Source organism: Physeter macrocephalus, chromosome 11, assembly GCF_002837175.3.
Source record: "Physeter macrocephalus isolate SW-GA chromosome 11, ASM283717v5, whole genome shotgun sequence".
Classification (NCBI taxonomy): Eukaryota; Metazoa; Chordata; class Mammalia; order Artiodactyla; family Physeteridae; genus Physeter; species Physeter macrocephalus.
Genome location: NC_041224.1, coordinates 18,655,139 through 18,676,060, shown reverse-complemented (window position 1 = coordinate 18,676,060; position 20,922 = coordinate 18,655,139). Strand labels below are relative to the sequence as shown.

At 36.1% G+C, this 20,922-nt stretch overlaps 1 protein-coding gene across 1 annotated transcript in view; it reads right to left on the bottom strand.

Annotated features, from left to right (window-relative positions):
- DNAJC1 (DnaJ heat shock protein family (Hsp40) member C1) overlaps positions 1-20,922 on the bottom strand; it is a 198,001-nt gene that overhangs the window by 75,747 nt on the left and 101,332 nt on the right. Inside the window, exon 8 of the mRNA XM_024129642.1 lies at positions 12,655-12,818. Within this exon, the coding sequence (XP_023985410.1) occupies positions 12,655-12,818 (164 nt within the window). The remainder of the gene's footprint in view (positions 1-12,654; positions 12,819-20,922) is intronic.

Sequence of the window (20,922 nt, the reverse complement as noted above, 5' to 3'; positions counted from 1 at the left end):
AAAAACTCCTGTATGACTTCATTTTAACTACTTACATATGCAATGACCTTATTTACAAATGTCAATTTCTCAGGTACTGGGAGTTAGCGCTTTAACATATAAATTTTAGGGGGACACAGCTCAACACATAACACACAAAATACACAAAAAAGATAGATGAAGTAAAGGGTCAAAGGTCATTTTATTGTCTGGGGAGTAGCAACAGAAACTCATGCAAGACTATAATAAGAGGCATATTGAATACTACATATTATCCACAAAAGGAAGACTAAAAGAGTGTATAATGACATCAAGTTTATAGAAGGGAGAAATGGAAATTAAAAATTAATCCAAAAGAAAGCAAGAGAGAAAACAGATAAAGAGGGACAAATAGAAAGCAAATACTAAGATGATAAATTTGAACCCCAAAATATCACTAATTATACTAAATATAGATGAATTAAATGCTCATCCCAAATTCCTAAAATGGTAAACTTAAATAATAAAAAAACTATATACAAACAGAAGGCAGTTACAGAAAGATATCTGGAAAATACCTATCTTTTAGGAAAATAAACATGAGTTGAAGAGGAAATCACAAGGAAAATTAGACTGTTTCGAACTGAATGAAAATGAATACCTAACATAAAATTTGTGGGATACAGCTAAAATACAAATATATAAATATTAATACCAAATATAAAGCTCTACATTTAAATAATTCAGTGTTCAGAAAAAACTTACAGCATTAATACTTAGAAAAGAAAGAAGTTCTCAAATCAATGACCTAAACATCCACCTTAAGAAACTAGAAAAAGAGCAAATTAAACCCCAAATAAGTAGAAGACAGGAAAAAATTAATAGCGGAAATCAATGAACACAAGACTAAAAAACAACAGAGGAAAATCAATGAAACCAAAAGCTGATTTCTAAAGAAAATCAGTAAAATGGATGTACTTCTAGAGACCCTGACCAAAAATAAAACAGAAGACACGGGGCTTCCCTGGTGGCGCAGTGGTTGAGAGTCTGCCTGCCAATGCAGGGGACATGGGTTCGAGCCCTGGTCTGGGAAGATCCCACGTGCCGCGTAGCAGCTAGGCCCATGAGCCACAACTACTGAGCCTGCGCGTCTGGAGCCTGTGCTCCGCAACAAGAGAGGCCGCGACATTGAGAGGCCCGCGCACTGCGATGAAGAGTGGCCCCCACTCGCCACAACTAGAGAAAGCCCACGCGTGGAAACGAAGACCCCAAAATAAATAAATAAATAAATAAAATTTTTAAAAATTGCAGCACCCTAACACCCAGTATTCCCTTCTTTTCCCCCTCCTTGTTCTCTTAAAAAAAAAAAAAAACAAAAAACAGAAGACACAAATTATCAATATCAGAAATGAAAGAGACATCACTACAGATATTAAAATGATAATAAGGGAATATTATAAACAACTTATTCCAGTATATTCAACAACCTGGATAAAACAGTCAAATCCCTTCAAAAAGAAAAACAGACAAAGCTACCTTAACAAAAAAATAGATGGAATTCCATACAAATGCTTGTAGAAAAGAGAAGAGGAAGGAACACTTCCCAATGCATTCTATGAGGCCAGTATTACCTGATATGAAGAGGACAAAAAAACATTAAAATATAACAAAATTGTAGACCTATCCTTCATGAAAGCTACTAGGACTAATAAGTGAGTATAGCAAAGTTACAGGATAAAAGGCTAATATACAAAAATTAATTGTATTTCAATATACTCACATCAGTAACAAATTAAAAATATAATTCAGAATAGTATAAAATATGAAATATTTAGGTATAAATTTGACAAAATATGTTCCTAAGAGAAATTAAAGGAGACTTAAATAAAATAAAAGATATACCATGTTAATGGATCAAAAGACTCAATATTGGGACTTCCCTGGTGGCGCAGTGGTTAAGACTCTGCCTGCCAATGCAGGGTACATGGGTTCAAGCCCTGGTCCGGGAATATCCCACATGCTGCGGAGCAACTAAGCCCGTGCGCCACAACTACTGAGCCTGTGCTCTAGAGCCTGTGCTCTGCAACAAGAGAAGCCACCTCAATGAGAAGCCCACACACTGCAACAAAGAGTAGCCCCCACTCGCCGCAACTAGAGAAAGCCCGTGTGCAGCAACAAAGACCCAAGACAGCCAAAAAAAAAAAAAAAAAAAAAGACTCAGTATTGTTATGATGAGAAATCTCCCCAAATTTATCTACAGATCAATTCAACTGCAATAAAAATTCCAGCAAAATCTTTTGTACAAATTGAAAACTTGATTTTAAATTTTATAAAGAAATGTAAAGAACTAGAATAGCCAATACAATTTTGAAAAGAAGATAACAGTTGGAGGATTTATACTATCTGATTTCAAGGCTTATTATATAGTTTATTATCAAGACAAATTGTATTGGTGTAAATACAGACATACAGATTAAAAAAACAGAATAGAGAGTCCAGTAATAAACCAACACATATACAGTCAATTATTTTCAACAAAGGTCCCACGTCAATTGAATGGGAAAAGTATAACTTTTTTTAACAAATGGGGCTACTGGATAGCTAAATGTCAAGCAAACAAACAAAAACCACCTCAACGCTTACCTCCCACTATATACAAAAATTAACTTGAAATCTCACAGACCTAAATTTAAGAGTTAAAATTGTAAAACTTCTAAATGGAAAGATGGGAGAAACTCTCAGTAACTTTGGGTTTGGTAAAGACTTCTTAATTAGGACAGAAAAAGAACTTAGTATAAAAGAAAATATTTAATAAACTGAACATCTGAATTTAAAACTTTTTCTCTTCAAAAGACACTACTACTAAAATAAAACGCAAGTTAGGGTGCTTCCCTGGTGGCACAGTGGTTAAGAATCTGCCTGCCAATGCAGGGGACACAGGTTCGATCCCTGGTCCAGGAAGATCCCACATGCCATGGAGCAACTAAGCCCATGTGGCACAAATACTGAGCCCATGTGCCACAACTAGTGAAGCCCATGCACCTAGAGCCCATGCTCCACAGAAAGAAAAGCCACCACAATGAGAAGCCCACGCACCGCAATGAAGAGCAGTCCCTGTTTGCCACAACTAGAGAAAGCCCGTGCGCAGCAACGAAGACCCGACGCAGCCAAAAATAAATAAATAAATAAATAATTTATATATTAAAAAAAGCACGTTATACACAAGGAGAAGATATTTGCAAAACATATAGGTGACAAAAGTGTTCAAAATATGTAGAGAACTTTAAACTCAATAATAAGACAAGCATGGGCCATAGATTTGAAGAGAGACTTCATAAAAAAGATATTCTAATGGAAAATAAACAGATAAAAAGATGCTCAGCATTATTAATCATTAGAGAACTGCAAATTAGAATCACAATGAGATAGTCCTACACATCCACTAGAAGGGTAAAAAGAGTGTTAACAGCAAAGGTTGGCCAAGATGTGGAGCAACTGCAACTCTTACACATTGCTGGTGGGAATGTAAAATTAATAGCCACTCTGGAAAACAGTTTGGCAACTTTTAAAATATTTAGATATACACACATCACACCTTCCAGTCATTTTAATACATGGTATTTACCCAAGAGAAATGAAGGCATAAGTCCACACAAAGACATGTACAATGAATCTTCATAGAAGACTCATTTATAATGGCCAGAAACTAGAAACAAATCAAATGTCTATCAACTAATAAATTTAAAAAATTGTAGTGTACCCATACAATAGAATATTACTCAGCACTACAAAGGGAAAACTACAGAAACATGAATAAATCTCACAACAGAGTATGCACTGTATGCTCCTATGTACATAATATGTTAGATCATGCAAACTAACCCACTATGGATTATTATTCAGTGATAAAAAGAAACAAACTACTGATACACTCAAACACTTGGAGGTATCTTAAGGGCATAATGTGAGTAAAAAAAAAAAAAGTCAATCTGAGCACCTAAATCTATAAAGCAAATATTAACAGAATAAAGGGAGAAATAGACAGCAATACAATAATAGTAGGAAACATTAATACCCCACTTGTATCAATGGGTAGATCATCCAGACAGAAAATCAATAAGGAAGACTAGCCTTAAATGACATGTTAGACCAGATTGAATTAATAACATATACAGGACATTCCATCCAAAAGCAACAGAATACACATTCTTCTCAAGTACACATGGATCTCCAGGATAGATCAGATGTTAATTAGCCCACAAAACAAGTCCTAAATTTAAGAAGACTGAAATCAAGCACCTTTTCCTACCACAATGGTATTGACATTAGAAATCAATTACAAGAAGAAAGCAAAACTCACAGATGTATGGTGATTAAGCATATGATCATCTGAATAGACACATTTGACAAAACTGGACAAAAACATTCATTTATGGTAAAAACTCTCAACAAAGTGTGTATAGAGGGAACGCACCACAACATAATAAAGGCCGTATGTGACAAGCCCAAAGCTAACATCGTACTGAACACATGAAAAGATGCTCAGCATCACTAATCAACAGGGAAATGAAAATCAAAACCATAATGAGATATCATCTCACACTTGTTAGAATGGCTATTATCAAAAAGACAAGAAATAACAAGTGGTGGCAGGGATATGGAGAAAAGGGAACTCTTGTGCACTGTTGGTGGGAATGTATATTGGTCCAACCACTATGGAAATCAGTACAGAGTTTCCTCAAAAAATTAAAAATAGAACTACCATATGATCTAGAAGTTCCACTTCTGGGTATTTATCCAAAGAAAGTGAAAACACTAATTTGAAAAGATATATGCACCCCAAGGTTTGTTGCAGACTATTTACAATAGCCAAGTTATGGAAAGGACTTCAGTGTCCTTTGATGGATGAATGGATATAGAAAATGTGACACACACATCCACAGACACACACAGGAATATTATTCAGCCATAAAAAGAAGGAAATCTTACCATTTGTGACAACATGGATGGACCTTGAAGGCATTATGCTAAGTAAAATAAATCAGGTAGAGAAAGACAAATACCAGATGATCTCACTTTTTTAGAGGAATCTTAACAAAAACAAACAAAACCCAAAAAAACTAAGCTCAAAAAAAAAAAAGAGAACAGACTGTTTTTTTTTTTATAACTTATTTATTTGTTTTTATTTTTGGCTGTGCAGGGTCTTCATTGCTGCACACGGGCTTTCTCTAGTTGTGGTGAGCGGGGCCTACTCTTTGTTGCGGTGCGCGGGCTTCTCATTGCAGTGGCTTCTCTTGTTGCAGAGCATGGGCTCTAGGCACGCGGGCTTCTGTAGTTGTGGCTCACGGGCTCAGAAGTTGTTGGCTCACGGGCTCTAGAGTGCAGGCTCAGTAGTTGTGGCGCATGGGCTTAGTTGCTCCGCAGCATGTGGGATCTTCCTGGACCAGGGCTGGAACCCGTGTCCCCTGCATTGGCAGGTGGATTCCTAACCACTGCGCCACCAGGGAAGGCCCAGACTGGTTTTTATAAGAGGTGTGGCTGTGGCAATGAGGGGTGGATGAAATGGGTGAAAGGGTACGAATAAATAAGCCATGGGGATGTCATGTACAGCATGGTGACTATACTTAATAACACTGTACTGCATATTTGAAAGTTGCTAGGAGAGGAGATCTTAAAAGTTCTCATCACAAAAAAAATTTTTGTAACTATGTGTGGTGATGGGTGTTAACTATACTGACTGTGGTGATTCCTTTGCAATCCATACAAAGTCGAGGGACTTCCCTGGTGGCGCAGTGGTTAAGAATCTGCCTGCCAACTCAGGGGACACAGGTTCAAGCCCTGGTCCCACGTGCCACGGAGCAACTAAGCCCATGCGCCACAACTACTGAGCCTGCATTCTAGAGCCTGTGCACCACAACTACTGAGCCCGTGTGCCACAACTACGGAAGCCCGCGTGCCTAGAGCCCATGCTCCATTAACAAGAGAAGCCACCACAATGAGAACCCTGTGTACCGCAACGAAGAGTAGCCCCCACTCGCCACAACTATGGAAAGCCCGCGCACAGCAACAAGGACCCAACACAGCCAAAAATAAATAAATAAAAATAAATTTATAAAAAATACATAAAAGTCGAATCATTATGTTGTAAATATGAAACTAATATGTTATATGCCAATTACACCTCACTAAAAAAAAGAAAGGAATAAAAATGAAAAGGCATTAAAAAATGTCTATCTCAAGAAGTCACACAATGAATGATTCCGTTTATATAACGTTCTCAAAATGACAAAACTCTTGAGAAAGAATAAATTAATGGTTGTCAGAGGTTAAGGATGGTGGAAAGGTGATGGGTGTGAATATAAAGAAGCATGAGTGATGTATTTGTGTTCTGTATCTTGACTAGTTTTATATCTCTATTGCAGTGGTTGTTACATTAATCTACACATGTGATAAAATGGCATACAATTATACACAGTCATTGTACTTAATGTCAATTTCTTGGTTTTGAAATTGTATTGTAGTTACATAAGATATAACTATCAGGGAAAACTGGGTTAAAGGTACATTAGAATTCTGTGTACTATCAAATCATATCAAATCAAATGGGTTTAAGAAAGCAAGGTGGGCTTCCCTGGTGGCGCAGTGGTTGAGAATCCACCTGCTGGTGCAGGGGACACGGGTTCATGCCCCGGTCCAGGAAGATCCCACATGCCACGGAGCGGCTGGGCCCATGAGCCATGGTTACTGAGCCTGTGCGTCTGGAGCCTGTCTGTGCGTCTGGAGCCTGTGCCCCGCAACGGGAGAGGCCACAACAGTGAGAGGCCTGCGTACCACAAAAAAAAAAAAAAAAAAAAGCAAGGTGGGGGCTTCCCTGGTGGCACAGTGGTTGAGAGTCCGCCTGCTGATGCGGGAAGATCCCACATGCCATGGAGCAGCTAGGCCCGTGAGCCATGGCCGTTGAGCCTGCGCATCCGGAGCCTGTGCTCCGCAACGGGAGAGGCCACAACAGTGAGAGGCCCGCGTACCGCAAAAAGAAAAAAGAAAGCAAAGTGGTTTAATATTAGAAAAACAATCTATATAATTCATCTCATTAACAAAATAAAGGTTAAAAAGCTATAATCATCATAACTGACACAAAAAGTATTTGATAACATTTTACAACATTCATTTTTAATAAATAAAAATTCTTAGCAAATCTAGGAAGAAATTTTGATTTTTAAAATTCACAGTGTGACGTTAACAAAAATGGCAGAGTAAGGAACTCCAAACCTACTCTCTTTATAAAAGCAACAAAAAAATGGTCAGAATCTATCAGAATCAAGTTTTTCTAAACTCTGGAAATTAATCAAAGGCTTGCAGTACTATGGGTAACCTGTACTGAAGAAAGACAGCTGATTCTTGATAAGAACAGCAACCTCTGTGCTACATTAACTTACCCCAGTCTTATTCCCTGTTCCACAGCTCAGCACTACCTATGAAAATAACAACCATATTCTTGACTGTGGAGGGAGGAGAATGAACTAATTTTCAAGGAACTGTAATCATTTGTTTTGATCTGTTTCGTGGCTCCTTGGAAGACTGATAAAAAGGCTTGTCTTTAAAAAAAAAAAAAAAAAAGGCTTGTCTTTATTTTGCCTAACTGAACACTGGCCTAATGCTAAAAGCTCTTCCCTGGGGCCATTTTGGGAAAATGGTTACTGTCTAGTATCTTAGCCACTGCTTCCTGTGGCAACAGAAAAAAGCTGGGCATACAACAGATTAATCAAAAAGCTTGAGAAGAAAGGCTGAGGAATAAGATGCTCTGAGAATCTAGGCCACGTGCATGCTCAAGGCTGTGAGCATGGTCAGAAAAGACCTGAGAAGGACTTAAGTTCTCACCTGCTGTTGATCTTGAGGCTCTCTGGAAGCAGAAAGTAAAAGCTAAGGCAGAACTGTCAACTGCCTGACTGGGTGTAGAAGCTGAGCCCCAACACATACACAGAGCCCACGGCAAAGACTGGAAGAAATTTTGGCTCCAGGCATTCAAGGAAATCTCTGTCCAATTATTAGCTGATCACTAAGCTAACTGAATAGAGACTTCGGTTGCTACACAAAACAAAAGAAACAGAGTTTGTAGAATTAGTACAGAAAAGTCAGTAAACAAACAAACAACATCAATAAATCCTGGAAAGGGGAGAGAATCTGATTTTTTCAGAGTCGCAACTAATAACAGTCACAATACCCAGTCTTCAACAGGAACAACGATAATTGCCATACCTGCAAAGAAACAATATAGTATGGCCCAAATAAAGGAAAAAATAAATAGAAACTGTGCCTGAGGAAGACCAGACATTGGAATTTCTAGGCGAAAGCTTTAAATCAGCTATTTTAAATATTCAACAAGCTAAAGGAAACCATGCCCCCAAAACTAAAGGCAAGTATGAGAACAATGTGTCACCTAGTTGAGAATAAATCAATAAATAGGTAGAAATTATTAAAAGGAATAAAATAGAAATTCTGAGGGTGAAAAGTGCAATAACAAATTAAGAATTCACTAGAGGGGCTCAACAGCAGATTTGAACAGGCAGAAAAAGAATCAGCAAACTGACAAATAAACCCACTGAGATTATTTGGTCTGAAGAACAGAAAGAAAAGAGAATTAAGAAAAATAAGCAAAGCCTCAGAGGCCTGTGGGATACATTAAACATATCAACATATTCTTAATACGAGTAACAGAAAGGTGAAAGGAGGAAGGGGAAAGGGGATGAGAGAGAAAGAGAGAATATTTGAAGAATAATGGTCAAAACTTCTAAAATTTGAAGCTCAATGAACTCCAAAAGGATAAACTCACAGGAATCCACATCTACATACATCACAATCAAACTGATCAAAAGCTAAAGACAAAGAAAGAATCTTCAAAACAGGAAAGGACAAGTAACTCATCATGTACAAGTGATCATCAATAAGATTAACATCTGATTTCTAATCAGAAACCAGAAGGTAGTGGGATGATGTTCTCAAAGTGCTGAAAGAAAAGAACAGTCAAATCAAAATTATTTATCTGGCAAAACTATCCTTCAAAAATGAAGGAAAAATTTTGACATTCCCAGATAAACAAAAAGTGAGAGAGTTTGTTGCTAGCAGTCTGGCCCTACAAGTGCTTAAAGGGACTCCTTCAGAATGAAATGAAGGGACATTAGACAGTTACTCAATGGCATATGAAGAAATAAACACCAGGATAGGTGTTTTCGTATTTACACAGGTAAATACAGAAAACAGAATAAATGTAATTTTTGTTTGTTAATTCTTTTTAAATCTCACTAAAAGACAACTGCATAAAGCAATAGTTATAAATCTAAATTGACAGGCACACAATATATACAGATTTAATCTGTGACAATAACACATTATATGGCGGAAAGTTTAACACTACTGAAACTAAGTTGGCATTAATCCTAACTAGATTGTTATAAATTAAGATGTTAATGTAATCCCTAGAGAAACCACAAAATATATGTCTGAATAAAGACCTGTATGTGAATGTTCATAGCATTTTTATCATAGTCCCAAAGTAGAATCAAACTAAATATCCATTAGCTGAAGAATGGATAAACAGTATGTGATATATGCATATAATGGAATATTATTTAGCCATAAGAAGAAATGAAGTACTGTTAAATAACACAACCTTGAATACTTTATGCCAAGCAAAACACAAAAGGCCACATACTGTATGATACCAATTATGTGAAATGTCTAGAATAGGCAAATCCATAGACAGAAAGTAGATTAGCAGTTGTCAGGGAAGGGGAGAGAGGAGAATTGGAGCTAACTGCTAACAAGTAGAGGGTTATTTATTTATTTGTTTGGTGTGATGAAAATCTTCTTGAATTAGATAGTGGTGATGGTTGCACAACATAGTGAATAGATTACAACCACTGAACTATGTGCACTTTTAAATGGTGAATTTTATGTTATGTGAAGTGTGTCTCAGTAAAAAATGCTATAGAAAGCCTACAGCATATATCACATTTAACAGTTAAACAATAAAAGAATATATAATTTTAATAATGAAATAAAACTTTTAATAAAGAAAGCTTTTTTGAGATTGGAAATGAAACAAAGATAATTATATCACTTTTATTCTACATGTACTAGAGATCCTTAGCACAAAAGAAAAAAAAAGTGTAATACTCAGAGAAACTGTTAAAATTAAAAAATAAATTTAGCAAGGATGCAGGATACAAGGTTATTATACAAAAATCAACTGTATTTCTATATAGCAAATATAATTGGAAAGTGAAGTTTAAAAAAACAATATCATATGTAATATCATCTAAAAACACTAAATGACCAGGAATAAATTTTTTTTTAATGTGCAGTATATACACACAAAAACCTGTAACACATTAAAAAACTTTTTTTAAAGACCTATATGAATGGATTTATTCATGGGTTGTAGAGTCAGTACTGTCTGGATGCCAGTTCTTCCAAAATTAATCTATATATTCAATGTAATCCCAATTGAATAATTTGTGGAAAATGGCAAGTTACTTTAAAAATTTATATGTGAGGGCTTCCCTGGTGGCGCAGTGGTTAAGAATCCGCCTGCCAATGCAGGGGACACGGGTTCAAGCCCCGGTCCGGGAAGATGCCACATGCCGCAGAGCAACTAAGCACGTGCACCACAACTACTGAGCCTGCGCTCTAGAGCCGCGAGCCACAACTACTGAGCCCGCTCACCACAACTACTGAAGCCTACGCGCCTAGAGCCCATGCTCCGCAACAAGAGAAGCCGCTGCAATGAGAAGCCCGCGCACTACCAGGAAGAGTAGCCCCCACTCACCACAACTAGAGAAAGCCCGCATGAGCAACGAAGACCCAACGCAGCCAAAAATAAAATTAAATTAAATAAAATAAATTTAAAAAAATTTATATGTGAATGTAAAGTGGCAATCTTATAGGAGGAAAACGAAGTTGGAAAATTACTATACCAGATATCTAGTACACAGCTACAGTAATTAAGATTGTGTGGTATCAGCACAAACATGGAGAAATAGATTAATGGAACAAAGCAGGAAGTCTAGAAACAGACCACATGGTTATGGACACTTGTTCTATAATAAAGGTGGAATTTGCAGAGCTGTAGGAAGCAGTCTTTTCTTTAACTGGTATTGGGTCAATTGGTTTCGAAAACTTGTGAAAAAATATTAAACTTGATCATTACTTTACAATAAACACAAATATAAAGTCCAGGGGATTATGAATCTAAATGTAAAAAGTAGAATACTAAAGCTTCTAGAAAAATTTGGAAATATCTTTATGACTGCAAAGTGGGAAAAGATTTCTTAAACACAACACAAACATCAAATAAAGGAAAGGAAAAGACTGATGACTAAAATTAATAACTCTGGTCATCAAAAGACACCATTAAGAGAATGAAACGGCAAGCCAAAGTGGGAGAAAACATGTGCAAAGATTCACTTCTGAAATACATTAAAAACCTCTTTACAAATCAGTAAGAAAAAACACAGGCAACCCAATAAAAAAAAAGACTTGAAAAGGCATTTCACATAGGAGAATATCAGTGTCCAATAAACATAAGAAAAAGTGTTTAAACTTATTCATCAAAGGTTATACAAATTAAACCATAATTAAATATGACTACACACCTAACTCTATGGTTAAAAACATAAAAGACTTGATCCAGTGTTGGCAAGGATGTAAAGTAATTGAAGTTTTCAGATCCTGTTGCTGAGCTATAAATTGATACAAACATTGAAAAAAAAAAACTATTCAGAATTATTTACTAAAGCTGACCCTTCAACTTAACTCCAAAAATAGAAATTTACACATATGTGTACTGAAAGTACAATAGTGTGCAAAGGAAACTTACTCATTATAGTCAAAAACTGGAAACAACATCAATCTCCAACGAAAATATCATCTAAAATGTGCTATATTTCTAAATGGATTATACAGCAATGAAAATGAACAAATTACTGCTACACACAATAATGAAGAACTATCACAAATACTATATGAACAGAGGAAAGAAGATGCAAAATAGTACATATGGAATGTGTTATGGACTGAATGTCTGTGTCTGCCCCCCATCCATATGTTGCAATCCTAACCCCCAATGTGATGGTAGTAGGGGGTGGGGCCTTTGGGGGTTCATTAGGTCATGAGGGTGGAGCCCTCATGAATGGGATTAGTGCCCTTATGAAAGAGACCCCAGAGAGCTCTCTCACCTCTTCCACCATGTGAGGACACAGCAAGGAGACTGCTGTCTATGAATAGGAAGAGGGCCCTCACCAGACACCGAATCTGCCGGCATCTTGATCTTGAACTTCCCAGTCTTCAGAACTGTGAGAAATAAATGTTTGTTGTTTAAACCGCCCAGTCTATTATATTTTTGTTACAGCAGCCTGAATGGACTAAGGCAGGACGATTCCAGTTATAAACTTCAAACAGCAGGAAAAACTAATCTATGGTTAGAAGTCAGGATAATCATTATCTTTGTAGGAGAAAAGAAAGGTAGTGACCAGGATGAAGCATGAGCGTGGCTTCTGGACACTGGCAATGTTCTATTTCTTGATCTTGGCAATGGTTAACTTGATTTACCATGTGATAGTTTACTGAGCTGTACATCTATATTTTATGTACTTTTCAGTATGTATTTTACTCAATTAAAACAAAATTTTAAAAATTTACCTGTTTTTTCTGTGTTCTGTTCCTGTTTTCCAGCCAATCATCCATTTGTTCCTCAATTTCTTCTATAGAAGTTCCATGATCATAAGATTGAATATATGTACTTTCTAAAGGCGTATATATAGGAAATTCAGGTTTTGGTTTTTTTACTTTAACTTTCTTCTGCTCTAAAAAAAAAATGTTTAAAAGAACCAATCAATAACATAATAGCTTCTAACATTGTATTCATAGACCATTCTTGAAAGAACACATAAATATATATTGTTCTTTCATCAAAATAGAATTGCTTTGCTATAAATAGTTAGCTGTAAGTTTTATTGTGCCCTATCCACTGCATTGTTTTAAAATAAAACTCACAGGTGCTAATGATAGATGATTATGATATAACCATCATATCAATTTGTATATATATTTAGTGTTCAAAGTACTGTTCATGAAACATTTCATTATGGCATAGTGAAAAGAGCCTGGTCATTAGTGTTTTAATCCTACCTTTACTATCTAATAGTTGCACAATACTGGGCAAGTAACTTAACCCTTAGAACAAGTGTCCATTTTCTCTTCTGTAAAAGGGAGCTATATCTAACCTCATAAAGTTGATGTGAGGAGAATTATATATCCCCTAACATACTACTTGGCAGAAAATTAGCTCTTAATGGTATACATTTATCTTTTCAATATTTTACAAATGTAAAATATAATCTGGCAACATCAAGGGTAGTTATCAATAGATACTTATCAATTTATCAATTGGCCTCTCCATTAAATCCCTTTCTGATTAGAGAGTTAACACTGAGAAGCAACTTCACTCTTGATTACTACTGTCAAACTCATCCATCCTTATAACCATATCTTCTCCATCCTCTGTGTGTGTATTTGTTATAATGCTAACGTAATAGAATTAATATGATATTGGCATATGAAGAGACAAATTCCTAGAATAGAACAGAGAATTCATAAATATTTCAGTTCAGTGGGAAAAGGATTTATTAAATGATGCTGTCACAAATGAATACCTATTTGAAAGATAATTGGACACAACCTTACAATATATACCAAAATAAATCCCAGTTGGATAAGAGACTTGACTTTAGAAACCAAAACAATAAAAACCTTGCAGAAAGAAATCTAAAATACTACCTGTACTATTTAAAGGAAGACAAAATCTTAACTAAGGCTGAAAACCCAAATGCTATAAAAAAAAGATAAAAGACAGAATAAACAAATCAAGAGAGAAATAACAGATTTGGAAAGATCATCTACAATTCAGAGTACAAACAGAAGACTGATATATAGAATACATAAAGAGATCTTATAAACTGACAAGATAGGCAGCCCAATAGAGAAAAATGGCCAAAAATAATGTGCATTAAGAATACAGTGTTACGGGAACAGTTCTACTTAACAAGGCTGTTACCTTTCTAGAAATTACATGGTATCTAACACCATATTTTATCCTATACTGCTTCAGTACCTTTATACATCCAGGCTTTTGAAATGGTGACTTAAAAAAAACCCCAAACACCCTAATACCAAAATAGGAAATTAGTAAATTAAATGATGTATGAGTCTAATTTAAAAGTATAAAAACATAGTGTCACCAGAGTACAATATGAGCCCAAATAAGAGGCCAGATTTTCTTGTTTTTCAAAATTGTTTTTCAGAAAAGAGGAAGAAACCATATAAATGACTCCTTATGGGGACTTTCCTGGTGACGCAGTGGTTAAGAATCAGCCTGCCAATGCAGGGGATATGGGTTTGAGCCCTGGTCCGGGAAGATCCCACATGCCGCGGAGCAACTAAGCCCATGCACCACAACTACTGAAGCCCGTGCGCCTAGAGCCTGTGCTCCGTAACAAGAGAAGCCACCACAATGGGAAGCCCGCGCCGCAACGAAGAACAGCTCTGCTTGCCGCAACTAGAGAAAGCCCACGCGCAGCAACGGAGACCCAATGCAGGCAAGTTAAAAAAAAAAAAAAAAAAAAAAGACTCCTTATGAAGTCGGTCATATTACCCAAGTTTTCACAATTTCTTTATTTTGAGCAACAAATTATTGCTAAGGGAAAATACACATAAACTAGAACGTATCTCATCGCTACTAATTTTGGTTGCTTATAGAGAATCAGTTATAAAAAGGAAGCAAATAAATTTGGTTTATTTCTGGGGTGTTGATCACAATTGCCAAGTATTTGAATCCTTTAAAATATGCATTTAAAAAAATCACTTTAAAAAAATAATACAAAACTTTCACTCCTGGAAAAATGAAGAAGTACTTTTTCATAGTCCTCCCACTAAGAAAAACTAAAAATTCTAAATGTTATATATGAAACAAACAGAAGAATAATCTGAATGTTGGAGAGAAGACAGACCAACTAGGAATGGCAGGACCCAATGAGCACCAAGGTGGTAACTTCCCTGGGTTTCTTACAGCCTCATATATCCCAGACTTGGTCCCAGAGAAGCCTGCAACCCCAAAACACTGAAAGGCACAGAAATAATAATGGTAACATTAAAAAATTTAAAAAGCTTTCTCTTTCCAGCCAAAAGGACCAGAAAAGCAGCAGCATATCAAGATCAACTTTTAGATAATAACCGATCTACTTCAGGCAAACAACATAGAAAAAACTGTGGCCACACCCCACGCCCATGCCAGCAAAGGCTAGTGGGAAGCCTAGACTTCTGCCATAGTGAGGCTGTAATGAGGCACCCCAATCTCAGGGTGATGTGGGAGAAGGCTGTGTAAGAAGCCAAGCTTTCATGTCTGCTGAGAGGTGATGGGGATCCCCCTTCCCATGTGGAAACAGCAGAGACTAAGTTGGTAGTCTGGGCTTCCAAATCTACCCAGGGATAATGAGGTGTCCCTCCTCCTCCCTGCCAGGGTGGTTTCAGAGGAAGCGTAGAGGGCAATCAGGGCTTTCACAACTGTCCAGCTGAGGCACCCCCCCGACACACACACAATGTCAGGGGAGGCCAGGTGGCGAGCAGTAAGTAGACGTTCTTGCTTATCCCAGCCAGGCTGGGGTAAGTGGAGACCTACTGGCAAGCAGGAGCACCCACACCCACCCAACCCTGAAAGGATTCACAACCAGCCTCCCCATCAGCTGTAATACATGTCATGAAGGGAACCTGGAATTCCACTCCTACCTGACTGTAACAGGGCAGCAACCCTCCCCTTTCCACTGCTAGGCTTTGTTAGAGAACACCAGGTAAAATAGAGGATTTAAATAAGATCCAGAGTCTTATAATACCTGAAATGTCCAACTTTTAATAATAATAAAAAGTCACTCATCATACCAAGAACCAAGACTATCTCTATTTGAATGAAAAAGATAATCAATAGATGCCAACAGATGAAAGAGATATCCAAATTATCTGATTAGGATTTTAACGCAGCCATATAAAAATGGTTTGACAAGCTATAATACACATTCTTAAAACAGAGGAAGAAGTAAAAAGTCAACAGCAAAGAAACAGAAGATATACAGAAGAACCAAATAGAAATACCAGAACTGAAAAGTATGCTAACTGAATTTGGCACATTTTTCAAGTGCAAAACGCAAACAACTGTCAACGCAAAATTCCATATTCAGTGAAAATATCCTTCAGGAATAAAGGGGAAACCAAGACCTCTGCAGACGAAGGAAAACTAAGAGAATCTGTTACCAGCAGACCTATCTGATAATAATGGCCAGTTATCTGAACAGAAAGGAAATCATAAAAGAAAAAAATCTTAAAATAGCTGGAAGGAGAAAGAACAAGAGTAAGAGTAAAAATATGGGTAAACAATAGATTTTCCTCCTCCTCTTGAGTTTTCTAAGTTATATCTGAGAGCTGAATGGAAATTATAGCATTCAATGTATGTAGAGAAAATATTTAAGACAGTTATAAGTGGGAGACATAAATGGATGTAAAGTGAGGTAATGTTTCTATATATCACTTGAAATGGTAAATTGTTTACACCAGTAGATTGTAATAAGTTATGTATATATAACATAATACCTAGAGCACCCACTAAAAATGCTATACAAAATGATATACTAAAAAACCACTATAGATAAATTCAAATGGAATTCTAAAAAAAAAAAATTCGAGTAACCTACACAAGAAAGCAGAAAGAAGAAAACAGAACAAATAGAAAACAAAAAATAAAATGGCACACTTAAACCCTAATATATCATAACTACATTACAGGCAAATGGTCTAAATACACCAATTAAAAGATAAAGATTGGTACAGTGGATGAAAAACCACGACCTATGTATATGCTATCTACAAGAAACTTATTACAAATTAATCAAAACATTAATCAAAAGAAAGCAGGAGTAGCTAATTAATATCAGGTAAATAGAATTCAGAGCAAAGGAAATTACCCAAAAGATGCCCAAAGCAAGCAGAAGAAAGAAAATAATATAAATAAGAACAAAAATCAATGAAATTGAAAAGAAAAGCAACAGAGAAAAATCAATGAAACAAGGAATTGGATCTTTGAAAAGATCAATAAAACTGATATACATCTGGCAAAACTGACCAAAAAAGTGAGAAAACAAAAGTTAGCAGTATTTTAGCACTGAAACAGGAGAAATCACCACAGGACATGCAGACATCAAAAGGATAATAAAGTGAACAACTCTAAACACATAAATTTGACGATTTGGGTGAAGTTGACCAACTGCTTGAAAAATACAAACTACCTTAATTCAATCATTAAATAGATATATGAAATAGATATTTGAATAGTCTTGTATTTATAAAGGAAATTTAATTTATAATTTAAAAACTGCCAAAAAGAAATATCCAGGCTTAGATGGCTTCACTAGAGAATTCTACCAAATGTTTAAAGAATTAACACCAATTCTACACAGCTTCTGTCAGAAAATAGAAGAGAGAAGACTTCCCAATTCATTGTATGAGGGTACCCTGATACTGAAATCATACAAAGACAGTACAAAAAGAGAAAACTATAGACCAGTATCTCTCATGAATATAGATGCAAAAATCCTTCATAAAATATGTGCAAAGAGAATTCAGCAATATATAAAAAGAATTATATACCATCATGGTATTTACTGTGGGAGGGTGCAAGTGTGGGTCCCTACTCAAAATTCAATCAGTGTAATCCACAACATTAACAGGCCAAAGAGGAAATATCACATGATCATATTAATTGATGAAATATATTTAACAAAAATTTAACAAAATTCAACACCCAGTCATGATTAAAAACTCAGAAAACTAGGAATAGAGGGAAACCTCCTTAACTTCATATAGGGCATCTATAAAAAACATACAACTAACACCCTACTTAATGGTATAACACTAAATGCTTCCCCACTAAGGTTTAGAACAGAGGAAGGATGCCCTGTCTCCCCACTCATGTTCAACATAGCTCTGGAAGTTCTAGATAGCAAAATATGGCATGAAAAGGAAATAAAATGCATACAAATTAAAAAGGAAAAAAATAAAATTATCCCTATTGTCATATTGACATGACTATCTACATAGAAAATGCAAAGAATCTACTTAAAAATTCCTAGAATAAGCAAATCCAAAAAGGTGCAGGATACAAGATCTACATACAAAATTCAACTGAATTTCTTTACTTAAAGTAAACATTTGGAGACTGAAATTAAAAACCCAATACCATTTAATCACTCAAAATAAAAAAAAGAAACAGATGTAAATCTAAGAAGATACATACATGATTTGTAAGCTAAAAACTACAAAACACTAAAGAAATTAATGAAGATATAAATAAATGAAGAGATATAGTCAACATAGTAAATAGGTCAATTCTCCCCAAACTGATATACAAACAAGTTTAACGTAATTCATATCAGAATTCCAGCAAGATTTTGTTTTTTGTAGATACACACAAGACTACCCTAAAATTTACATGGAAAGGCAAAGGAACTAGAATAGCTAAAACATTTTGAAAAAGAAGAAGAAAGTGGGAAGAATCACTCTACCTGATTTTGAGATTATTGTAGAGCTGCAATAATCAAGATTTTATATTTGTAAACCACATATCTAAAAGAGGAATCATATCTAGAACGTATATATGAAGGACTCTTAAAACGCAACAGTAAAAAAAAAAAAAAAATCCAAGTAGAAAACAAGCCAAAGGCATGAAGAAAGATTTTACTGAAGAGGATATACGTGTGGCAAATAAGCAGGTGAAAAGATGTTTCAACATCCCCATCCATTAGGAAAATGCAAGTTAAGACCATGGTGAGATATCTCTACACACCTATCAGAATAGCTAAAATAAAAAATAGTGAGAGTATCAAATTCTGGTGAGGCTGCAAAGAGACTAAATCTCTCATACAATGCTGGTAGGAGTATAAAATGGTACGGGAACTCTGGAAAATAATTTGGCAATTTCTTAAAACTCTAAACATAAACTTATCATATGACCCAGCAATTGCACTTCTGGGTTCACACAAAAATTTACATATGACTGTTCATAGCAGCCTTATTTGTAACGGTCAAAAACCATAAACAACCAAAATGTACTACAATAGGTGAATGGTTAAACAAATGGTGGTACATCCATACTATGGAATATTATTCATTAATAAAAGGAAATGAATTACTGACACATGGAATAACTTGGATAAATCCCAAAGGCAATACAATGAGTGAAAAAAGCCCGTCTCAAAAGGTCACATACTGTACGGTTCTCGAATTCACATTCTCTAAATCATACAGTCAAAATTACAATGTTAGACAGATGAAAAATAGATTAGTAATTGCCAGGTGTTAGGGATAATGGGGGGATGGGAGAAGGTGATGGTTGTGATCATAAAGCAGTAGTGGATAATTGGGGTGGTGGCTACATTAATATAAGCATGTGATAAAATGGCAGAAAACTATACATATATTTTCTATCAATGTCAGTTCCTAGTTTTGATATTTTACTATAGTTATATAAGATAACCAATGGGGGAAACTGAGAGGAGGGTACATGGGACCTCACTGTACTATCTTTGCAACTTCTTATGAATCTATAAGTATTTCAAAGTAAAAAGTTAAATATAAGAGCAACAGTTTATGGGAGTTCCCTGGTGGTCTAGTGGTTAGGATTTGGTGCTTTCACTGCTGTGACCCAGGTTCAATCCCTGGTTAGGGAACTGAGATCCTACAAGCTGCACGGCACAGCCAAAATTTTTAAAAAAGAAAAATTAAAACAAAAAAAGCAACCGTTCAGCAAATGGTGCTGGGAAAGCTAGATACCATGTGAAAATAAAGAAGTTGGACCCTTACCCAACACCATATATAAAAATTAACTCAAGGGCTTCCCTGGTGGCGCAGTGGTTGCGCGTCCGCCTGCCGATGCTGGGGAGCTGGGTTCGCGCCCCGTTCTGGGGGGGTCCCGCGTGCCGCGGAGCGGCTGGGCCCGTGGGCCATGGCCGCTGGGCCTGCGCGTCCGGAGCCTGTGCTCCGTGACGGGAGAGGCCGCAGTGGGGGGAGGCCCGCAAAGCACAAAAAAAAAAAAAAAAAAAAAAAAATTAACTCAAAATAGATCAATTACCTAAGTCTAAGAACTAAAACTCTAAAGGTCTTCCAAGAAAATATAGGGCAAAAGCTTCATGACACTGGATTTGGCAGTGATTTCTTTGATATGACACCAAAGGCATAGGCAATGAAAGAAAAAATAGACAAATTAGACTTCATTAAAATTAAAAAATTTTGTGCATCAAAAGAGAATATCAACAGAGTAAAAAGGCAACCCATATAATAGGAGAAAATATTTGCAAATTATGTATCTGATAAGGAATAATATACAGAATATATAGAAAACTCCTGAAACTCAACAACAAACAAATAAACAATCTGATTCAAAATTGGGTACAGGACTTGAATAGTAATTTCTCCAAAGAAACATGCAATAGGATGGCTATAGGAAACACACACACACACACACACACACACACACACACACACCCCAGAAAATAAAAAGCATTGGCAAGGATATGGAGAAATTGGAACTCTGTGCACTGTTGGTGAGAATGTAAAATGGTACAGTGCTATGGAAAACAGTATGGAGGTTCCTAAAAAAAAGTAAAAATAGAATTATCATATGATCCAGCAATTCCACTTCTGGATATATATCCAGAAGAGCTGAAGCCAGGGACTCAAAGAGGTATCTGTACAGCCAAGTTCACAGCAGTATTATGCACAACAGCTAAAAAGTGGAAGCAACCCAAGTGTTCATTGACAGATGAATGGATAAACAAAATGTGGTATATACATACAATGGAATATTATTCA